This window comes from Schistocerca nitens, chromosome 11, assembly GCF_023898315.1.
Source record: "Schistocerca nitens isolate TAMUIC-IGC-003100 chromosome 11, iqSchNite1.1, whole genome shotgun sequence".
In the NCBI taxonomy this organism is placed as follows: domain Eukaryota; kingdom Metazoa; phylum Arthropoda; class Insecta; order Orthoptera; family Acrididae; genus Schistocerca; species Schistocerca nitens.
Genome location: NC_064624.1, coordinates 55350769 through 55371997, shown reverse-complemented (window position 1 = coordinate 55371997; position 21229 = coordinate 55350769). Strand labels below are relative to the sequence as shown.

General features: G+C 40.5%; 1 protein-coding gene across 1 annotated transcript in view; it reads left to right on the top strand.

The window, feature by feature from the left end:
- The window catches only part of LOC126213091 (secernin-2), a 94691-nt gene extending 79258 nt beyond the window's left edge, over window positions 1–15433 (top strand). Inside the window, exon 7 of the mRNA XM_049940690.1 lies at window positions 14742–15433. Within this exon, the coding sequence (XP_049796647.1) occupies window positions 14742–14993 (252 nt within the window). The 3' untranslated portion in view covers window positions 14994–15433. The remainder of the gene's footprint in view (window positions 1–14741) is intronic.
- The last annotated feature ends 5796 nt before the right edge of the window (window positions 15434–21229 follow it).

The window sequence follows — 21229 nt, the reverse complement described above, 5'->3', positions numbered from 1 at the left end:
TTTTGAATCATCCAGTATATTTAAAAAACTATGGCCTATGTCTGTCTGAACGTTCATTACAGCATTGTGTAGAAAATTTGAAGTAAATCAATTGAGGACTTTTCGAGATTGTGGTAATAATGGTGTGCTGTTATATATAACGTGTACAAGGTGAGATCAAAAAGTAACAGAAATTTTTTATTTCCTTACGTAATCTTTCTGCGAGATCGTTCTCCTCTCCAAAGTAATCCCCCTCAGATGTTATACACTTTTGCCAGTCCTTATTCCAATCTTATAACCACTTCTGGAACTCACTTTTCTTTATGATGATCAGCTCCTTCAGAGATTCCATTTTTAGCTCGTCAATGATGGCAAAATTACATCCTTTCCTGGCTCTCTTCAGCCTCGGGAATAGAAAGACATTGTATGAGGCAGTGTCTGGCAAATATGGTGGCTTAAGCAACATAATAGGCATTGAGCCGTGAGCAGGACCATTATCGTGGTACAATTTCAGCAAATGGTTTTGCCATAATCGTGGTATTTTCTTCGAATTGCTTCGTGCAAATGGCAAATAACTTCCAGTTAGTATTCCTTATTGACCGTACGACCGTAAGGCGGGAACTTGTGATACGCTATTCCATAGTAATCAAAGAAAACAGTGAGAAGGATCTTCATATGTGATTTAACTTGTCGAATTTTTTTCAGTCTTCATCTTCAGGCAGTTTCCGTTGTGACAGTTGGGCCTCGGCTTGGACATCATACCTGTATATCCGTGTTTTGTCACCGTTATAGCCTTCTTTAGAAGTTATCAGTCAGTGACAATTTAATTCAGCAATTCCTTTGCGATTTCTGTGTGATGTCGTTTTTCACCGAAATTCAATAGTTCGTTCCAAAACTTTGCTGCTACTCGTTTCATGCCCTAAACATATGAAACAATTGCTTGGCGTGAGCCAGAGGACATGCTGACATTATCAGCAAACTCTTTGTTGGTGATTTTTCCAGAACCATTTTCTTTCATTTTTCCATGTGGTTATCAGTGTTTGATGTGCTAGAGCATCCAGGGCATTTGTCGTCTTCAAAGTCATTCTGATCCTCTTTGAAAGGTTTATACCATTTGTAAACTCTTCTCTTACTCGCAGCAGATTCGCCAAAGGCCACAGTCGACATTCGGAATGCGGTGCGGCACTTTATTTCATTTCTCAAGCAAAATTTAATGCAAATTCTTTGATCTTCTTCAAAAGTGAAAATTCACCTAGCACTAAAAAACACAACTTTTTCAACTGTCAACAATGAACTAAATATTGAAAACAGCTGTAAATGCAGACATACATCAGGAACAAGTGTACCAACAAGGTAAAAAAAAACTGAAAATTGGATATATAAAGCATGTAAAATTAAATTCCTATTACTTTTTGACAACACTTCGTATATTTATATGTTGTGTACATTTTTTAAAAAAAATCTAGCCTATATCTGCCAAAATGTTCATTAGAGTATTGTGTAAGAATTTGAAGTAAATAGATCAAGTCCTTTTCACGGTTTTTGGATGACTGTGTTAATGGACGGCTTGTCTTTATATAATAGTATAGATTTCTAAGCCCTGCTTGAGTTATGGAGTGGTAAGTGTTCATAGAAATGAATCGGGAGCACAAAACTGGTGCTGAAGAACTTCGATGAAATGCTTCTTCAGGCACAGGCGGTCTGCCCTAACTGCTGCATCTGTACTGGACATTTCACCCACTTGTCCAATTGACACAGGGTTAACCAGTGTGTCTGAAGCTGTAGAAGTAGTAGCTATGTCAACTGCACATAAGTCTCCTACAAATTTTGAATTGTTTGTGTGTTCTTGTGTAATACTCTCCCACAAATTCATTACACAACCATCCAGAATTTCATCTGCCACGGACCTGTGCCACCTTCGTGAAGTCTTCCGTATAGATACAAAAGTTATTCACAAATCTCCGTAAGATACCTGTAACTGTAAAAACCAGCAAAAATGAATAAATAGTATGCCTATTGCATTAAAATGTGTGTGCATAAAATGTTTTCATCATGTCGCATATTTTCGGCAATAGTACTATATATGCACTGTCAGTGAAAATAGTATCTCAGCAGCTAACATTTTTGAGATAATTTGTGAAACAATATTGTTGCAATGTTCATTCTTCACTGGAGAAAGCATTTCACAGCAATATAATTAGTAAAATGGGATATGACTAGAAACTGAAGTCACAAGAATGTACTTGCGTACGTGCACAGTGCGGAAGAAAACTAGTTGGAAACGTGCTGAAAAAATGATTTTATAACGTAGGTGTGAATTAATCTTACCATCGGTTATACCAGAAGAGTAAATCTGTAGGTGCCTAATGATAGTTGAACACAAACCCAGCTTTGAAGAGGAGCACGTCAAGTATAAAATTTTATTCAAAAATTGTTAATCTAGAGTGTCTTGAGCTGTAGTATTTATTGGTGACTCATGAAAATCTGTGCCAGGCAAGTGTGACATGCGGAGGTTTGGGTCAGTTCGGCAGGCACGCACAGATAGCTAAAGTGGTTTAGGCGAGTGCTTGCGATAAACGGGAAACCCGTGTTAGAGTCCTGATTCGACACAGATTTTCATTTGTCAGTAATAAATAGTATAGCTGAAGTCAATTTAGTCGTAATTTGTGAATAAAATTTTGTAACATTTAAAGAGCAGCTGAGAATCGTCAAGTGGTGTCTATATAATGTGAATTGTGAACATAGACAGTATTCTTTTAATGACCAAATTATGAATGGTTGCAAAACCAAGAGAAAAAAAAAGGAAAGAAAGAAAGAAAATGAAAATCAGCTGTACAGCTGTAAGCCTTTGACGTTAGAGACATACAGTGCAAGCCACTTTAGTTAGTCCATTAAAGACTTCATATGCATTGAGAAACTGCTGACATCATGTTCACTGATGTGAGATTGAGGTAAAAAGCAATACAGTCATAGCTGTAAGCAAACAGCCCCAAGTGCCATTTTTGGGGCCTTGAAGTGCCAAGAAAGGCAGAATTAGAGAACTGAAGAACACTGCGATCAGAATAGTTCTGGCCTCGGATGACTGACAGCCTGCAGTGGGCCACATGCGAGTGAACATTGTCTCCGATTAAGCTTGTACACTGACTGTCAACAGTGAACTAAATATTCAAAACAGCTTGCTCCTAAGTACCTCTGGAGTAGTTATTGGTTTCTGCCGTGCATTTGTCTAAATCTATCTGTCTTTATCCCAGTTTCATCGTGATGAGTACTCGAAGCTAAGGGGTTGATCAGAACAATAGAATCTGGCAATTCACGGTTTGCAGTTTCTGGTAGTGGACAGTATTGTGTATACCTGAATCTTAATAAAGATGTAGGGCAGAGGGCCTTTTGTTCTGGTAATTTATTGGAAAAACTAGTAAGCCTCATATGTTTTATACCTACTGAAGCTATAAACTAGTGCCTGTGCTCTTCAGCATGTTCATTGCAGACACATGAAGTAGTAATAAAAAGAACAGTAAGCCAACAAAGTGTCTCATTTCCCTCTAATCACCATATCTACCTCCTTTTTATTATTATTTATTTTATGGCCTCCATTGGACCACTCTAGTCAAAAATACAAAGTTGTAAAAAAGTTGTTACACAGGGATACAATTTGGTTCAACAATAACTTAATATGATATTTAGGTAATATAATTATTAGAGTCTATTCTTATATGAAAGGTGTTTTGCTCTTCTGTCTGCCCAATATTTCTTCATTCTTTCAGATATTTTCTTTCTTTCTTCATCTGACACCACTCTTCCTGTACTCCTTTCATTGATTTTCATTTGTAGTCTGGTTTGCGGGTCTTGTAGTATTCTGGTTTTCTCTGTCTTGTTTTTTAGGTCATCCACTGTAATTTGAAGTTCTTTTATATCATCCTTAATTTCTGTGATCCATTTAATGTCTCTCTTGCTATTCCACAATTTTTGTATTATTTTTTTTTTACTAATTCTGTTTTCTGGAGTTCTCATCAGATGTCTAAAGAATGAGATGCGTTTCTTCCTGATTGTGCTCATGACTGGTTTTATTTTCTTATATACTGTTTCATTTGATGCTATTCTCCAATATCCATTTATTTTATACTGTTTATTTATACATGTCCTAATTATTCTTCTTTCTATTTTTAGTATTCTGTCAATTTCTGCTGTATTAGTTGTTTTGAAGATAGTTTCAGCTGCATACGTTATTTCTGGTTGTGTAACTGTTTTATAGTGTTTTAATTTTGCAATTATAGATAGGCTTTTTCTGTTGTATGTAGTTTTGGTAATGTAATTTGCGTAGTTCAGCCTTTTTATTCTATTCTGGCATGATGGCTTCTCATTTAGATTGTATGTTATTATTTCGCCTAAATATTTAAATTTATCAACAATTTTGATTTCCTGTTCTCCTATTGTAATTTTGTTTGCAAGTGGTGGATCAGTTAGCATAATCTCCGTTTTTTCAAATGATATTCTAAGGCCTACTTTCTCTGCTATTTCTTGTAGTGATTTCACTTGTTACCTGGCTTCTTGAACAGTGTTGGCTAGGAGAGCAATATCATCAGCGAATCCCAAGCAGTTTAAGCTAATATCATCTTTTGCACTTCCAATTCTTATCATCTTTGGATTGTCCTTCTACCATTCTCTTATTATGTATTCCAGTGCACAGTTGAACAGTAATGGTGATAGGCAGTCACCTTGCTTGAGCCTGTTTTTATGAGGAATGGTTCCGAAGTTTCTCCTCTAAACTTCACTTTTGATTTGATGTTGGTTAGAGTGAGTTGTATTATTTTAATTAGTTTTGGATGGAGCCCTAGATTTCTTAAAATTTTCAATACTGAAGGTCTGTGGAGACAGTCATATGCCTTCTTAAAATCTACAAATGTTATTGCCAGAGGTTTGTTCCGTTTCTTGTAATATGCCATAATCAATTTTAAACTAATTATCTGCTCTGCACAGCTTCTCCGTGGTCTGAAACCTCCCTGATATTCCCCTAACTCCTGTTCTAATTGCTCCTTGATTCTTTAATATAGGATCTTGGATAGGATTTTATATGTGCAATCTAGGAGAGACATTCCTCTGTAGTTATCTGGGTTGCTCTTATCTCCCTTTTTGTGTAGTGGGTGGATGATAGCTGTGGTCCAATGTTCGGGGAATCGTTGTGTTACCCAAATTTTTGTTAGGTGGTCTTGACTGTGTCACTTGCATATTTCCACATTTCACCAAAAACCTGATCTTCTCCACATGCCTTATAATTTTTTTGTTCTTTAAGAATTTTTTCTACTTCTTGGAAAGTTGGAGGGTCTAGGTTGTTAGGTTCGGTTTTTATTGGGGTATTTATGTTGTTTTGTAAGGGTTCTTTGGGTTCCTCACAATTCAGAAGTTTGTTAAATGCTTTTGCCATGATTTCTGCATTTTCCTTGTTACTGTGTGTCATTCTTCCATCTTCATCTTTCAGTATTAGTGTAGGGGCCTCATATTGTTGTAGCTGTTTCCCAAAGATTTTATAGAAGTTCCTGGAGTTGGTTTTATGATAATTACCTTCTTTAGAGTTTATAATATCTTTATGAAATCCTCTCTTGATTCTTCTAATATTTTGTGTGAATTTTTTTTCTTTCATTTTTTAGGTTGATGGCATTTTCTTCAGTTTTATATGTTTGACTCTTTAACCATGCTTGGTGTATATCTTCATGGAATTTGTCACATTCTGATGTCCACCATGCATGTTTCCTTCATGGGTTCAAGGGGGCTAGATTCTCTGCTTCTTAGATTAGGCACTAGTTGTTCTAGATCATCTGTTAATTTGATGGGTTGTGTTATTTGTTGGTACTTATTATTTTTAATTAGCTGATGCGTGTCAAACCTCCTTTTTATTTTTATTAGTTTTTCTGCTCCTCTTCTTTAACGGAGTAAATTTGATTTCCTTTACCTAACATCAAAGTCTTCTTGTACAATCTCCAACCACAGAGGCCCGAAACAACTCAGCTCGACTCTGTCACTTTTTCACTCCTGTTCAGAGCCACTCGTGTACTGAGAAACAGACGATCTTAAATCCTGCGTCACCTCTGATCTGAGTGTGAACTTCTAAGTGTGTTGTGATCCATGTTGTGTTAAAACTTAGTATAAAATAATGAGTGCTTCAAAGTCCATCAGTAATATTTATATCCTTACTCATTTCTTCACTGATATCTCAAAGATACTGACTTACGAACTTCCAATGGTATTCACTGTTACCAGAGAAACTATTGTAAAAAAACACGCACACACACACACACACACACACACGCACACACACACACACACACACACACACACACACACACACACACACACACACACGCGATATTTCATAAGCAGTTGTGTGGTACCAAGTTGAATGCTGTTTGGAAGTGAAGAAAAATGAAAGGGGTTCTCATAGAGCAAGAGTTGCTGCTCTCTGACACATCCCGTTCCACCTGTGCCTCCCCCCCCTCAGTGCAGGCGGGTGCCTCTCACCCTGCTCTCTGAGCAATCTGTCCTTCCTTTTCTAACCTTCCCCACCCCACCCAGTCTATTCCATGAGATAGGAATTAATAATTCTAAGAGCTGCAACTTGCCCTTCTTCGAATTTTTCCAATGTCCTCCATCACGACCATCTGGTAAGGACCACATACCTTAGGATACTCCATAAAGAGGCTGGACAAGCATAATGTAAGCAATCTGTTTAATAGATTTGTTGCATCATTTAAATGTTCTGCTTATAAAATGCAGTTTTTTGCTTGATTTCTCCACATTTCCTATGTGATGGTTGCAATTTGAGTTGTTTTGAATTTCACTTCGCAGTTATTAAGTTGAATTAACACCATTCAAATTCATCATTTATGGCTTAGCCATAATTTAAAGGTTTTTTCAGACTATGTGGTAAACATCATCATCATCATAATCACCATCATCTGTAAACAGTCTGCTGCTCAGATTCTCTCCTACATCATTTATACAGATTAGGAACAGCAGAGTGCCTGTAACTCCTGTTTGGGGAATCTCAGATATAACCTCGATTTCATTACGTGACTTCCTGTCAGTTATTATAAACTTTAGACTTTTTGACAGAAAATCACGAATCCAGTCACAGAAGTGAGGTGATATTCCACAGTCATTTAATTTGATTAGAAGCTGCCTGTTGTGGATTGGTGCCAAAACCCTTCTGGAAGTCAAGAAATATGTAGTCAGTTTGGTTCCGTGTGTGTGTGTGTGTGTGTGTGTGTGTGTGTGTGTGTGTGTGTGTGTGTGTGTGTGTGTGGAGGGGGGGGGGGGGGATTGCCATCTTTTTTGACTTGCGTAAAGCATACGACATGACTTGGCGACATCATATCCTTGCCACATTGTATGAGTGGGGTCTCTGGGGTCCACTCCCGATTTTTATCCAAAACTTCCTGTCGCTCCGTATTTTCCGTGTCCAAGTTGGTGACTCCCATAGTTCGATCCATATCCAGGAGAATGGTGTCCTGCAGGGCTCTGTATTCAGTGTCTCTCTATTTTTAGTCTTCCCCCATGAACCATGGACCTTGCCGTTGGTGGAGAGGCTTGTGTGCCTCAGCGATACAGATGGCCGTACCGTAGGTGCAACCACAACGGAGGGGTATCTGTTGAGGGGCCAGATAAACGTGTGGTTCCTGAAGAGGGGCAGCAGCCTTTTCAGTAGTTGCAGGGGCAACAGTCTGGATGATTGTCTGATCCGGCCTTGTAACATTAACCAAAACAGCCTTGCTGTGATGGTACTGCAAACGGCTGAAAGCAAGGGGAAACTACAGCTGTAATTTTTCCCGAGGGCATGCAGCTTTACTGTATGGTTTAATGATGGTGGCGTCCTCTCGGGTAAAATATTCCGGAGATAAAATAGTCCCCCATTCGGATCTCCGGGCCGGGACTACTCAAGAGGATGTCGTTATCAGGAGAAAGAAAACTGGCGTTCTACGGATCGGAGCGTGGAATGTCAGATCCCTTAATCGGGCAGGTAGGTTAGAAAATTTAAAAAGGGAAATGGATAGGTTAAAGTTAGATATAGTGGGAATTAGTGAAGTTCGGTGGCAGGAGGAACAAGACTTTTGGTCAGGTGATTACGGGGTTATAAATACAAAATCAAATAGGGGTAATGCAGGAGTAGGTTTAATAATGAATAAAAAAATAGGCGTGCGGGTTAGCTACTACAAACAGCATAGTGAACGCATTATTGTGGCCAAGATAGACACAAAGCCCATGCCTACTACAGTAGTACAAGTTTATATGCCAACTAGCTCTGCAGATGATGAAGAAATTGATGAAATGTATGATGAGATAAAAGAAATTATTCAGGTAGTGAAGGGAGACGAAAATTTAATAGTCATGGGTGACTGGAATTCGTCAGTAGGAAAAGGGAGAGAAGGAAACATAGTAGGTGAATATGGATTGGGGCTAAGAAATGAAAGAGGAAGCCGCCTGGTAGAATTTTGCACAGAGCATTACCTAATCATAGCTAACACTTGGTTCAAGAATCATAAAAGGAGGTTCTATACCTGGAAGAATCCTGGAGATACTAAAAGGTATCAGATAGATTATATAATGGTAAGACAGAGATTTAGGAACCAGGTTTTAAATTGTAAGACATTTCCAGGGGCAGATGTGGATTCTGACCACAATCTATTGGTTACGATCTGCAGATTGAAACTGAAGAAACTGCAAAAAGGTGGGAATTTAAGGATATGGGACCTGGATAAACTGAAAGAACGAGAGGTTGTAGAGTGTTTCAGGGAGAACATAGGGAACAATTGACAGGAATGGGGGAAAGAAATACAGTAGAAGAAGAATGGGTAGCTTTGAGGGATGAAGTAGTGAAGGCAGCAGAGCATCAAGTAGGTAAAAAGACGAGGGCTAATAGGAATCCTTGGGTAACAGAAGAAATATTGAATTTAATTGATGAAAGGAGAAAATATAAAGATGCAGTAAATGAAGCAGGCAAAAAGGAATACAAACGTCTCAAAAATGAAATCGGCAGGAAGTGCAAAATGGCTAAGCAGGGATGGCTAGAGGACAAATGTAAGGATGTAGAGGCTTGTCTCATTGGGGGTAAGATAGAGACTGCCTACAGGAAAATTAAAGAGACCTTTGGAGAAAAGAGAGCCACTTGTATGAATATCAAGAGCTTAGATTGAAACCCAGTTCTAAGCAAAGAAGGGAAGGCAGAAAGGTGGAAGGAGTATATAGAGTGTTTATACAAGGGCGAAGTACTTCAGGACAATATTATGGAAATGGAAGAGGATGTAGATGAAGACGAAATGGGAGATAAGATACTGCGTGAAGAGTTTGACAGAGCACTGAAAGACCTGAGTCGAAACAAGGTCCCGGGAGTAGACAACATTCCATTAGAACTACTGATGGCCTTGGGAGAGCCAGTCTTGACAAAACTCTACCATCTGGTGAGCAAGATGTATGAGAAAGGCAAAATTCCCTCAGACTTCAAGAAGAATATAATAATTCCAATCCCAAAGAAAGCAGGTGTTGACAGATGTGAAAATTACCGAACTATCAATTTAGTGAGTCACAGCTGCAGAATACTAACGCGAATTATTTACAGACGAATGGAAAAACTGGTAGAAGCGGACCTCGGGGAAGATCAGTTTGGATTCCGTAGAAATGTTGGAACACGTGAGGCAATGCTAACCTTACGACTTATCTTAGAAGAAAGATTAAGAAAAGGCAAACCTACATTTCTAGCATTTGTAGACTTAGAGAAAGCTTTAGACAATGTTAACTGGAATACTCTCTTTCAAATTCTGAAGGTGGCACGGGTAAAATACAGGGAGCGAAAGGCTATTTACAATTTGTACAGAAACCAGATGGCTGTTGTAAGAGTCGAGGGGCATGAAATGGAAGCAGAGGTTGGGAAAGGAGTGAGACAGGGTTGTAGCCTCTCCCCGATGTTATTCAATCTGTATATTGAGCAAGCAGTAAAGGAAACAAAAGAAAAATTCGGAGTAGGCATTAAAATTCATGGAGAAGAAGTAAAAACTTGAGGTTCGCCGATGACATTGTAATTCTGTCAGATACAGCAAAAGACTTGGAAGAGCAGTTGAACGGAATGGACAGTGTCTTGAAAGGAGGATATAAGATGAACATCAACAAAAGCAAAATGAGGATAATGGAATGTAGTCAAACTAAATCGGATGATGCTGAGGGAATTAGATTAGGAAATGAGACACTTAAAGTAGTAAAGTAGTTTTGCTATTTAGGGAGTAAAATAACTGATGATGGTTGAAGTAGAGAGGATATAAAATGTAGACTGACAATGGCAAGGAAATCGTTTCTGAAGAAGAGAAATTTGTTAACATCGAGTATAGATTTGTGTCTGGAAGTCGTTTCTGAAAGTATTTGTATGGAGTGTAGCCATGTATGGAAGTGAAACATGGAGGATAACTAGTGTGGACAAGAAGAGAATAGAAGCTTTCGAAATGTGGTGCTACAGAAGAATGCTGAAGATAAGGTGGGTAGATCACGTAACGAATGAGGAGGTATTGAATAGGATTGGGGAGAAGAGAAGTTTGTGGCACAACTTGACTAGAAGAAGGGATCGGTTGGTAGGACATGTTTTGAGTAATCAAGGGATCACAAATTTAGCATTGGAGGGCAGCGTGGAGGGTAAAAATTGTAGAGGGAGACCAAGAGATGAATACACTAAGCAGATTCAGAAGGATGTAGGTTGCAGTAGGTACTGGGAGATGAAGAAGCTTGCACAGGATAGAGTAGCATGGAGAGCTGCATCAAACCAGACTCAGGACTGAAGACAACAACAACAACAACAACTATTTTTAGTGGCCACTAACGGTCTAGCAGCAGCTTTCGGGCACTCTGTCTCACCTTCTCTGTATGCAGACGACTTCTGCATTTCGTAGTGCTGCCCCAGTACTGTTGTTGCTGAGGGGCGTGTCCAGGGAGCCATCCACAAGGCGCAGTCATAGGCTCTAGCCCACGGCTTCCAGTTTTCAGCCGCAAAGTTCTGTGTTGAGCACTTTTGTCAGCGTCGTACCGTTTATCCGAAGCCCGCACTTTACCTTAATGACGATCCATTCACTGTAGTGGACATATATCAGTTCCTAGGATAGGTTTACGACACTCGATTGACTCGGCTCCCTCATCTTTGTCAGCTTAAGGAGAAGTGCTGGCTGCACCTCAATGCCCTCCATTGCCTGAGCAACACCAATTGGGGTGCAGATCGCTGTATGCTGCTGCAGCTCTGCAGAGCCTGTATGCTGCTGCAGCTCTGCAGAGCCCTTGTCCAATCCCAGACTGACTATGGGAGTGTGGTTTATGGTTCGGCAGCGCCTTCAGCGTTGCATTTACTCGACCCTGTGCACCACAGTGGGGTTTGATTAGCGACAGGAGCTTTTAGGACGAGTCCGGTGACCAGGGTACTGATGGAGGCCGGTGTCCCTCCACTGCAGATCGGACGTGTGCAACTGCTCACCAGTTATGCAGCACACATTCATAGTTCCCCTGAGCATCCGAATTACAGTCTCCTTTTCCCACCCGCGGCAGTCCATCTCCCGCATTGGCGGCCCAGGTCGGGGCTAACGATTGCGGTTTGCGTGTGGTCGGTTCCCTCTGAACTGCACTCTACTTGCGATCCGTTCACGTACGCCTCCGTGGTGTACACATTGGCTGCAGCTTCATCTGGATCTTTTGCGTGGCCCTAAGTACTCGGTTAACCCGGTCGCTCTCCGCTGTCACTTCCTCTCGATTCTTGACGTGTTCCGGGGCTCTGAAGTGGTTTACACTGACGGCTCAATGGCTGGCGGTCATGTAGGCTTCACATATGTTCGGGGAGGACATATTGAGTAGCACTCGTTGCCAGTTGGCTGCAGTGTTTTCACTGCAGAGCTGGTGGCCATATCTCGTGCTCTCGAGTACATCTGCTCACGCCCTGGTGAGTCATTTCTCCTGTGTACTGACTCATTGAGCAGCCTACAAACAATCGACCAGTGCTACCCTCGCCACCCTCTGGTAGCGTTCAGTTAGGAGTCCGTCTGTGCCCCGGAACAGTCCCTCTGTTCTGTGGTGTTTGTGTGGACCCTACGACACGTGGGAATCCCCGGCAACGAACTTGCCGACAGGCAGGCCGAGCAGGTGACGCGGACACAGCTTCTGGAGATCAACATCTCCGAAGCCGGCCTGCGTTCTGCCTTACACCGCAGGGTTTTATGGCTTTAGGAGGTGGAATGCCATAACAGTAAGCTCAAAAAACTGCGTGTCATTAACGAGACTATGAATGTGTGGAAGTCTTCCGTGCGGGCCTCTCGCAGGGTATCAGTTGTCCTCTGCCGGCTCCACATTGGCCATTTGTGGCTAACGCATGGATACCTACTCCATCACGAGGACCCACCTCAGTGTCGCTGTGGCTCCCAAACGACAGTCGTCCACCTCTTTCTGGACTGCCCACTTTTAGCCGCTCTGCGGCAGACTTTTAACTTTCCCAGCTCCATGCCTTCGGTGTTGGGCGACAGTGCCTCCACAGCAGCTTTAGTTTTACGACTTATCCCTGAGAGTGGATTTTATACTTCTATGGAGGTTTTAGCACGTGTCCTTTGTCCCTCTGTGTCCTCCACCCTAGTGCATTTAGGGTGGAGATTTTAATGTGTTGCAGAGTGGCTGGCTTTCCCTTTTTATTCTCGTGGTTGGCCAACCGCTATAATCTGCTTTGATGTTTTACTCTCTTCTGTTTCTAGCATCTCTGTTGTTTTCTTGTTCTCTTTTGTTCCTTTTAGTGTTTGTTGCCTTCCCTTCGTTCTTGTGGCTTTTCCTTTCTTTCCATTTTGTGTTATGTTTCCTCCGTTTTATTCTCACACTTGTGGCATTGTTTTATTAGAAAGGGACCGATGACCTCGTAGTTTGGTCCCTTCTCCCGCCTTTAATCCAACTGGCCAACCGTGTGAAACTGCTAACCAGTAAACAGTTACGCACCAAACTATTATGGACTGTTATGGGCATAGATGAAATAATCCAAAGATTGTCTAAGACACATTAAAGTCTGCACAATGCAGTCTGTGGTGTGTTGGGGAACAAGGTAACTGAACTTTTTTTTTTGCGTTATAATTACATTATCTTTGCATACATTGGTACATAAGTGTCCACAGTATGTGGCATGGAGATCCAGTGTTAAAGTTCACATGTAAATATTCTGAAGTGTCTTATCATAATTTTTTTGTAACAAACATGGAATTTATACCTTGTAATTCTGTAAAACATGGTGCACTGTATAGGCGAGTAGTAATATGTACCGTTAGAAAGTGCTACAACAGTATGCAAATGCTCCCAGAAGTCCCTCATGCCAGCACAATCAACCGAGAAAACCACCATGCAATGGTGAGAAAACAGTGGTGATGGGAGAGGAACATAATTGCAGCTGTGGAGCCAACAGAACACAAGACCTGTTCAAGCTGGATAGGGGTGGAAGTGGTGTGGGTGGAAAGAAAGTGGAGGAATTGAGGGGGAGGGGGTAGTTTGAACAAGTGGGCACCCAAGGTGCCAGGAGGGGAGGAGACTTGTGATATTTGTGATTTATACTTCTGTTGTTTATTCCACTCTTTGTGCTTGAAAATGTCCTAAGGCCGAAATCTGGATCGTATAACAATAAAGTAAAAATTATTATGGCCAAATGGTGGCAGCATCATGAAAAAAATTATACTATCACTTTTGTTTTCTTGAATAACTTGAATACTGCACACTCCAGTGAAAACATGTCACAGTACAAGATTAAACTAGATTAAATTTATTGCAAAACAGGTCCTATTCATTTTTCTCTAGGAGTAATAGTTTGCATGAAGAGAGTGCACAGTGTGCATGCACTGTAGCGTAGGTGTTTTTTGTAGGACAATTTGAGGTAGTTTTGCAACTGGATATTGCCAGCCGGAGTGGCAGAGCGGTTGTAGGTGCTACAGTCTGGAACCGCGCGACCGCTACGGTTGCAGGTTCGAATCCTGCGTCAGGCATGGATGTGTGTGATGTCCTTAGGTTAGTTAGGTTTAAGTAGTTTGTTCTAGGGGACTGATGACCTCAGAAGTTAAGTGCCATAGTGCTCAGAGCCATTTGAACCCAACTGGATACACCCAAGTGTTCTTTATCAAATTACTCATCTCAGCTTCCTATACACGACTGTGGTACATCGTTAAAGAAGGACAATATCAGAGTAATACAGAAAATACACAACAATGTATGTTAAATGTGTTTTGTCTTTGAAACCATTCAGAGTAGCTCATATGTCAATTTGAAGCTTTTCATTCAGAATCACCAATACAGGTGTGTACCTCTCTGTCTCTGTCTCTGTCTCTGTCTCTGTGCATGTGCACATGCATGTGTTTAAAAATGTATCAAAATTTGCAAGTTTTCAGAGCCAATGGCTCCTTCTGATGGAACTGAAGGGGAAAGAAGAGACGTGGAGGGAAAGGACTGGAAATAGGGCAAGTTCAGAAAAGTTGCTTTGAACACTGGGTCAGGGGAGACTTACTTGACAGGATGAGAAGGAAAGAATGATTGTTGGGGAGTGCACAGTACAAGATTGGAAAACGTGAGCTTTTTATCCATCCAGTTATTTTATATATTTCCAAAAACTGATTTTGTGTGTGTGTGTGTGTGTGTGTGTGTGTGTGTGTGTGTGTGTGTGTGTGATGTACAATTTCTTGAAGCATCAGAAGGGTCGGTGACCTCAGGCTGTGCCGAACATTCTTTGTCGTCTGTAGGTAGTGCCGCGCTTCCAGACACCCGTCGACCGCGAGCACACGCTGTACCGCCTGCACGCGGCTGTGGCGGCGAAGGCGGCTGGCGGCTGCGAGTGCCCGCCGGTGCTGAAGCTCCTGCGCCAGATGGAGGACGACTGCGTCGCCGAGGTGGAGGCGTTCGTCGACGGCTTTTCGCGCGGCGAGGGTGACCTCTCGGAAGTGGATGACCTGCTCAAGGACTGTGTGGAGACGGAAGTGAAGTTCTACAAGTAAGGTGGCAATTTGAGAGGGGACCAGTGTCACGCCCACTGACACCCCCTGGCCTTAGCTACCAGCATAGTCAGTTCCCACAAAAAAATGTGCGGCGATCCACCCTGTGCCGGTGCAGATTATGTACTCGGGTTACCTGCCGGTGTAAGTGCAGCGGGGGAACGGTAAATGTCGAACGGGAGCTGCTGTCGAAGGAACTACTCCTGCCGTGTCTTTGTTAACCCAAAAATGCCTGTTGCCCAGTGGTTACGTTTCTCTATGCTCGTAAGGGATCTGCCTTTGTGACGAGTACTCCGTCATCTACTACAGCTCTGATGACTCTGCTGAAATGGTGCAGTGTCTTTCCTCTACAGTTATCCACTTAGTAGTTTCTTCACGGCAGAGGACAGAAAATGTATGGAGTACTGTGGGAGAAACATCTGTAACTCTTCTGCCGCCAATAGCGAAACGGTTACTTGCGCCGGGGATGCAGTTGTGTGCACTATCTCTGACAAACCGCAAATGCCACACTGCATACTTTTGCTATTACTTTATAGTATTAGCTTACGTTAAATTCGTGTTTTTGTGGTCAGCCAATCTTGACTGGATCATAACCTGCTCTTTCTCTTATAAACTGTTATTGTAATTTGATTACTGTCCTTCGTGCAGTTACCACAGTCGTACAAAATTTATGAAGTTTCTTATTTGTGCCCTCGGGTATAATGTTGACCAACTTCTGCCTGAGTGCTGTTGACATTCGCGTGGACAGTCCACTGCACTGCCCAGACACCAGTGTATGGTGGGCTTTATAATGAGAAGACCTTATGCCAGTTGTACACATAACCACTTACACACAGTTCTTCAGTAGTCTTTTACTGACTCTGAGCCATGTGGAACTTGATTGTGGCCTGACCTGTAGTTCAATATGGGAAACCTGTTTAAAAGATTAGCTTCACTATACATATCAGTAGGTTGCATAAAATCTTGTACTTCCTGCTGCATAGAGGGTTCATTATTGTAGGTCTAACTGAAGCTACTAAATGAAACAAGTTCTCGACTAAACGTTTATCCTATGTTATCGTTTTAATAATACACGACTGCTACCGAGTCCATTGTAATTCACGGATCTTGATGCAAGAATGCACATTTGCTGGCAATTCAAATTATCAGGTTCAAACACAAAGCACATTCTCCCAGTAGTAGCCAACACGGATATAGAACTCGTTGCCTGCGTCCAAAGATCCACAAGTTTTAACAGTCGCTAAACATTTTAAATTTTCAGCAGTGTTACCAGATTTTGTAGGCTTCACATCAACTGCCTCAGTTCACTTGTAAACAGGGCACAAGAACAGTGGTTTGTTGAGGTGTGGGTTGAGGATGTTAATATTGATACGTAATATACATCAGTTCACAGTGTACATAACCTCCCATGCATTTAATGTCGGTGTTCGTACACTTATGAAGGATGTCACGGTGATGTGTACACGTCGGAGTATTTTTCAAGTTTGGCCCGTCCTGAAGCACAGTCTTTTGCAATATACTGTTTGATAAATGATCTCCAGGCAAAAATTTCAGTTGTGAAAATAATTTCTATAGTGACTGGTGAAAAAATGTTTCAAAAAACCTCTATTTACGTATACTGCCCAACGTTACACGTTTTGGTCTATGCCAAAGATAAGAATAAACAAAACAAATAAGAAGCAATTTTTTACAGAAAGATACAATTCTTCGTGTTTATGAAATTAAATGTACCACAGGTAACAGGACATTTTCTATTTTCTGTCCACGAATATAATAACTATTTTTAACTCTGAACCATCCCCTCCTTTAATTTTTCAATTCATTATCACCTTTATAATTACGGCACGATATGTTGTTGTCGATTGTTCTTAATGGATTGTTGACTTTATGCAGTTAACTTGTATTCTGTGTTTTAAAATTTATTGATTCATCATAATCATTTTCTTCTTATCTCTGTCCTCACTGAACAGGAAATTACTCTTCACAGTTTTCTCTTTAACATCTTTCTTGAATGAGATCATATTCTTTTTCACGTCCTTGGTACTGGTTTCTTCTAAAAAAAATTACATACAGTGTCAGCATATAAGAACACTCTACAATTATTTTATTTGTCTCTATGGTAATTACTTTATGTTGCTCCAACTTACTGTTTAACTTTTTAAATCATATCACTATCTTTCATGTTATGCTCATACAGAGCGACCTGATGAACTACTGTGTGTTGAAATCATTTGGAATGTTCAGTTTCATACAGTGTGTCCATCTTAAGTCATCAGGCACAATTTTACTGCTGTTTCGGCAGATTTTCACAATTTCATTTTTTCATTGTGTAGCTGGAGTCGGCACAGGCAAATATTGCTCATCGGGTCTTTTGTGTGACGTCCAGTGCCAATGAGAAGTGACAGTTTCTTTCCCAGTACAAACAAAATGAGTTTTAAAGCAAAAATGAAATTATGAATGTCAGCCAAAACATCAGAGGGAAAAGTGCCTGACAATGCTTGTGGGGGACACCTGGTAGAAGAAAAATTATAATCTCTATATAAAATTGTTTGTAACTTGTTCTCGGTATTATCTCTCACATTCTGATTATAGAATTGATCAAAACTTGTAAAGTTTATGGTACATGTATATAAGTGTTTGAGATCAACATTGTAGTGATAAGTTGAGAACATTGTACACCTGTATATAGAGGCTCCTTGTACACAAACTGATGGAAATGATTGTATCTTCACATTATTATGGTGTACATCAGAAGTCTTGGAGGAATAAGGTTGTAGTTCTGGTTATCAATTCAGATACTGCTTTGATGCAGTTCTCCACACCATTCTAGTTTCTGTTCTCCCTGATTCGACTCAGTAATACTTCTACATCTGCACACGTATTGTGCAAACTATTGTAAAGTTCACGGTAAAGGGTACGTGCGGGTTGTACCCACTGCAATTGCGTATGCACCGTGGGAAGAATGACTACCTAAGTGCCTGTGGGTACTGTAATTAGTCTAATCTCATCTCAGCTGCCCCTTCAGTAAAACAGCACTAGATTCTTCACTTAATACTGGTTCTTTTACTTAGCCAGTCTGCTGTCTAATCTTCACCCACATTTTGGAAGCTTCTGTTCTCTTCTTATCTAAACTGCTTATTGTCTACATTCCACAAGAAAAATACCATCAGAAAAGGATTCCCAACCCTTAAATTCACTGAATCTTGGCAAGTTTGTTTTTCAGAAATGCCTTTATGTCATTACGAGTCTGCGTCTTATACACTTTCTGGCCCTCACCAGTTATTTTGCTACCCAAATAGCACAACTTGTCTACTACTCCCAATGTCTTGTTCCTCATCTAAGTCCCTCAGTATCACTTGTGTTAATTCAACCACATTCTGTTGGTGGTAATTGATAAGATCCACTACAGTTGTAGAAATTTTATGTTCCAGTAAAAGAAGAGCATAACCAGGTTTCAGGACAAAAGACCAGTCTTCAGATGCATTTGAAAAATTATGTCTAAAACATGGCTATACATATTCTCAGACTTTAAAATACCAACAGAACTTGTTCTAATATTCAAAAAAGGAGCCGCACGGTTACGTGCATCGTGTCACGGACTGCGCAGCCCCTCCCGCCGGAGGTTAGAGTCGTCCCTCGGGCATGGGCGTGTGTGCTGTTCTTAGCATAAGTTAGTTTAAGTAGTGTGTAAGTCTAGGGACTGATGACCTAAGCAGTTTTGTCCCTTAGGAAGTCACACACATTCAAAAAAGGACATCACCTATACATATAGAATGTCTATAGGAGTCGGCTGACAAGAGTTAATTCAGTGATTTTCTGGTACGTGACACATAAGCAAAATATCCCTCATATATTCCAAGGCCATATGGGAAACCTATCAAAGAACAGGGCCTGCATAAGACAACATAGATCCCCGTGTAAAAGAGCACAACCACCCCAGCTAACATCGAAAGATAAATTATTAATGACCCTACATCCTATAAACCACAACACAAACTTACAATGATCCAGACTTAAGATGTCAATAACACGCTTCTGCATAAAGCGAGATAACTGACACTTGCACACTGGAATCAGAAAGAGAGAAAATACGTAGTCACTGCACCTACAGCCATCACTGTTTAAATGATATGCCCCCCTATGTAAAGATCTGACTTACCAGAACTTCTTACACGTCTGCCTAGTACAGCACCAACTGCACACTGACCTTAAAATGCCACACGACTAGCCACATTGCCATCGTGTAAGCGAATGCGCCACGCGCACTTTCTCGTGGCTAAGCTCTGTTCTATTATCCCTGTTGTCATCATCCCTAAACCTCTAGAAACAGCACCGTTGCCATTGTGCTAACCCCATTCGTGTGAGACACACACACTGTTATTACACACATCGTTTTTCAGATGCTCCTGACGGTGGAACTGATGTCTTGAAATATCATTGTACTCTACCTTTATTGGAAAATAAAATTTATACAACTGCAGCAGATGTTATAAACCATGAATAATATACGCAACTGCTGTGGATGTCCTATTGTGAGAAACACATTCTGTTTTCTTTGTTTCACTTTTCTTGATGTTGGTCACATAACCTCTTTTAAGAAGCTAACCATTTTTTTTTTTCAGCTGATCTGCCAAGTCATCTGCCTTTAGCAGAATTGCAAAATCATTGCCAAACACCAAAGTTGTCTTTCTTCTCCCAGATTTTCAATTCACTTTTCAAATTTCTCCTTGGTATTCTTTTCTGTCTGCTCATTGTACAAATTGAATTACACCACCAGTAGGCTACACTCTCCCTTCTCAGGTACTACCTTCATTCCATGCCCTTCACCTTTTATATGATTAGCCCAAATTATCTTTGAATGATTGGAGAGAAGTGTGTGTACACATCAGAATTTTCTTTACACCTGTGTGGCTTATCCTGGAGTAGCAGGAACTTTCGGGCCTCTAGCCATTTGCGAACTGTAATTATGTATTTACCAGAGAGACACTCCACAGAAAATATTTCTTTACAATAAGTGTTAAACTGGCCTTCCAACATAGAAAAAACATGTATAATAAAAAGTCTCTCTCATAGAGTGCAAAAAGACAGTGTTATGGCAGGATAAACAGACTGGACACCCTACACATGGGTGAACCACTGTCTTACTGACCTTGGCCCAGTTCAAAGGCTGGAGATCAAAGGAAGATATTAAGAAAAATTCTAGACTACCAAAGAACTGAAAATCTGACACAGGGGAAAAGAGATTTTAATGGACATGTCCTCAGAATGAACCCATATAGACTAAGGTTTTTTGTTTAGTTCAAGGAAAAGGACGACGACTTACAAGAATTCCAACTCTCAGAAAATATGCTCACATATGAAATTGAAAGAAAGGCCAAAGACAAGCAAGAGAGTTCAAAGTCAAAATCAAAACTAAACGAACAATCCAAATCTCTGAAGAAAATGAAGAGAAGAAAGCAAGAGCAAAAAGAAGGAAACAATACTGAGCTAATAGAAAGGCATAGAATACTAAAAAGTGATTGCTCTAAGAATATGCAAAGTTGGGTGAATTGGAGGAGGAGGAGGAGGAGGAGGAGGAGGAGATGTTAACAAATATAAGAATGATTTCTGAATAATAAAACCATTTTAAATATCTGCAATAGGCTGTCAAATTCTTTATAAGAGATGACTTTTGTTGCATCGTGCAGTAAAGTACATTAGTGGTCAGTTTTGACCTATGGTAATTTCAAATGCCTTTAATAAGAACATCAAAAATGTAGAAAAATAAACCACTCTTGAAATCGACACACTTTGCATATTATAATTGCTGTTATATTACTTATAGTAGCATCAGTGATGTGTGTTTCATATTTAAAAACTATTTACTGGTGTGTGCGAACATAGACTTCTTCCCACTCACACATTCAAAATATGCAGTCTTGCACATCACATACTACATATAGAAATGAATTTTGTGACATGTCATATAACTAAACTGCTGTTGACAGATGGCTTTAAAGTCCTTGCTTGATGTATTTAGCAGCACAGTGTGTCCATTTGCTGCCACAGACATAAACACGATCAGTGGGAATGGGCAACAAGCAATGAATATGTTTAAACAGTGACATTTTAAAAGATCAGTGTATAGCAGGGGCGAGGGGGAGAGACCGCTACAGTTGTTGGACCGCAGTATTCCGTGCATTATATGCCTGCCACTATTCTTAATGAAAAAAATTTCATAGTGTACGTTAAAATGGCTT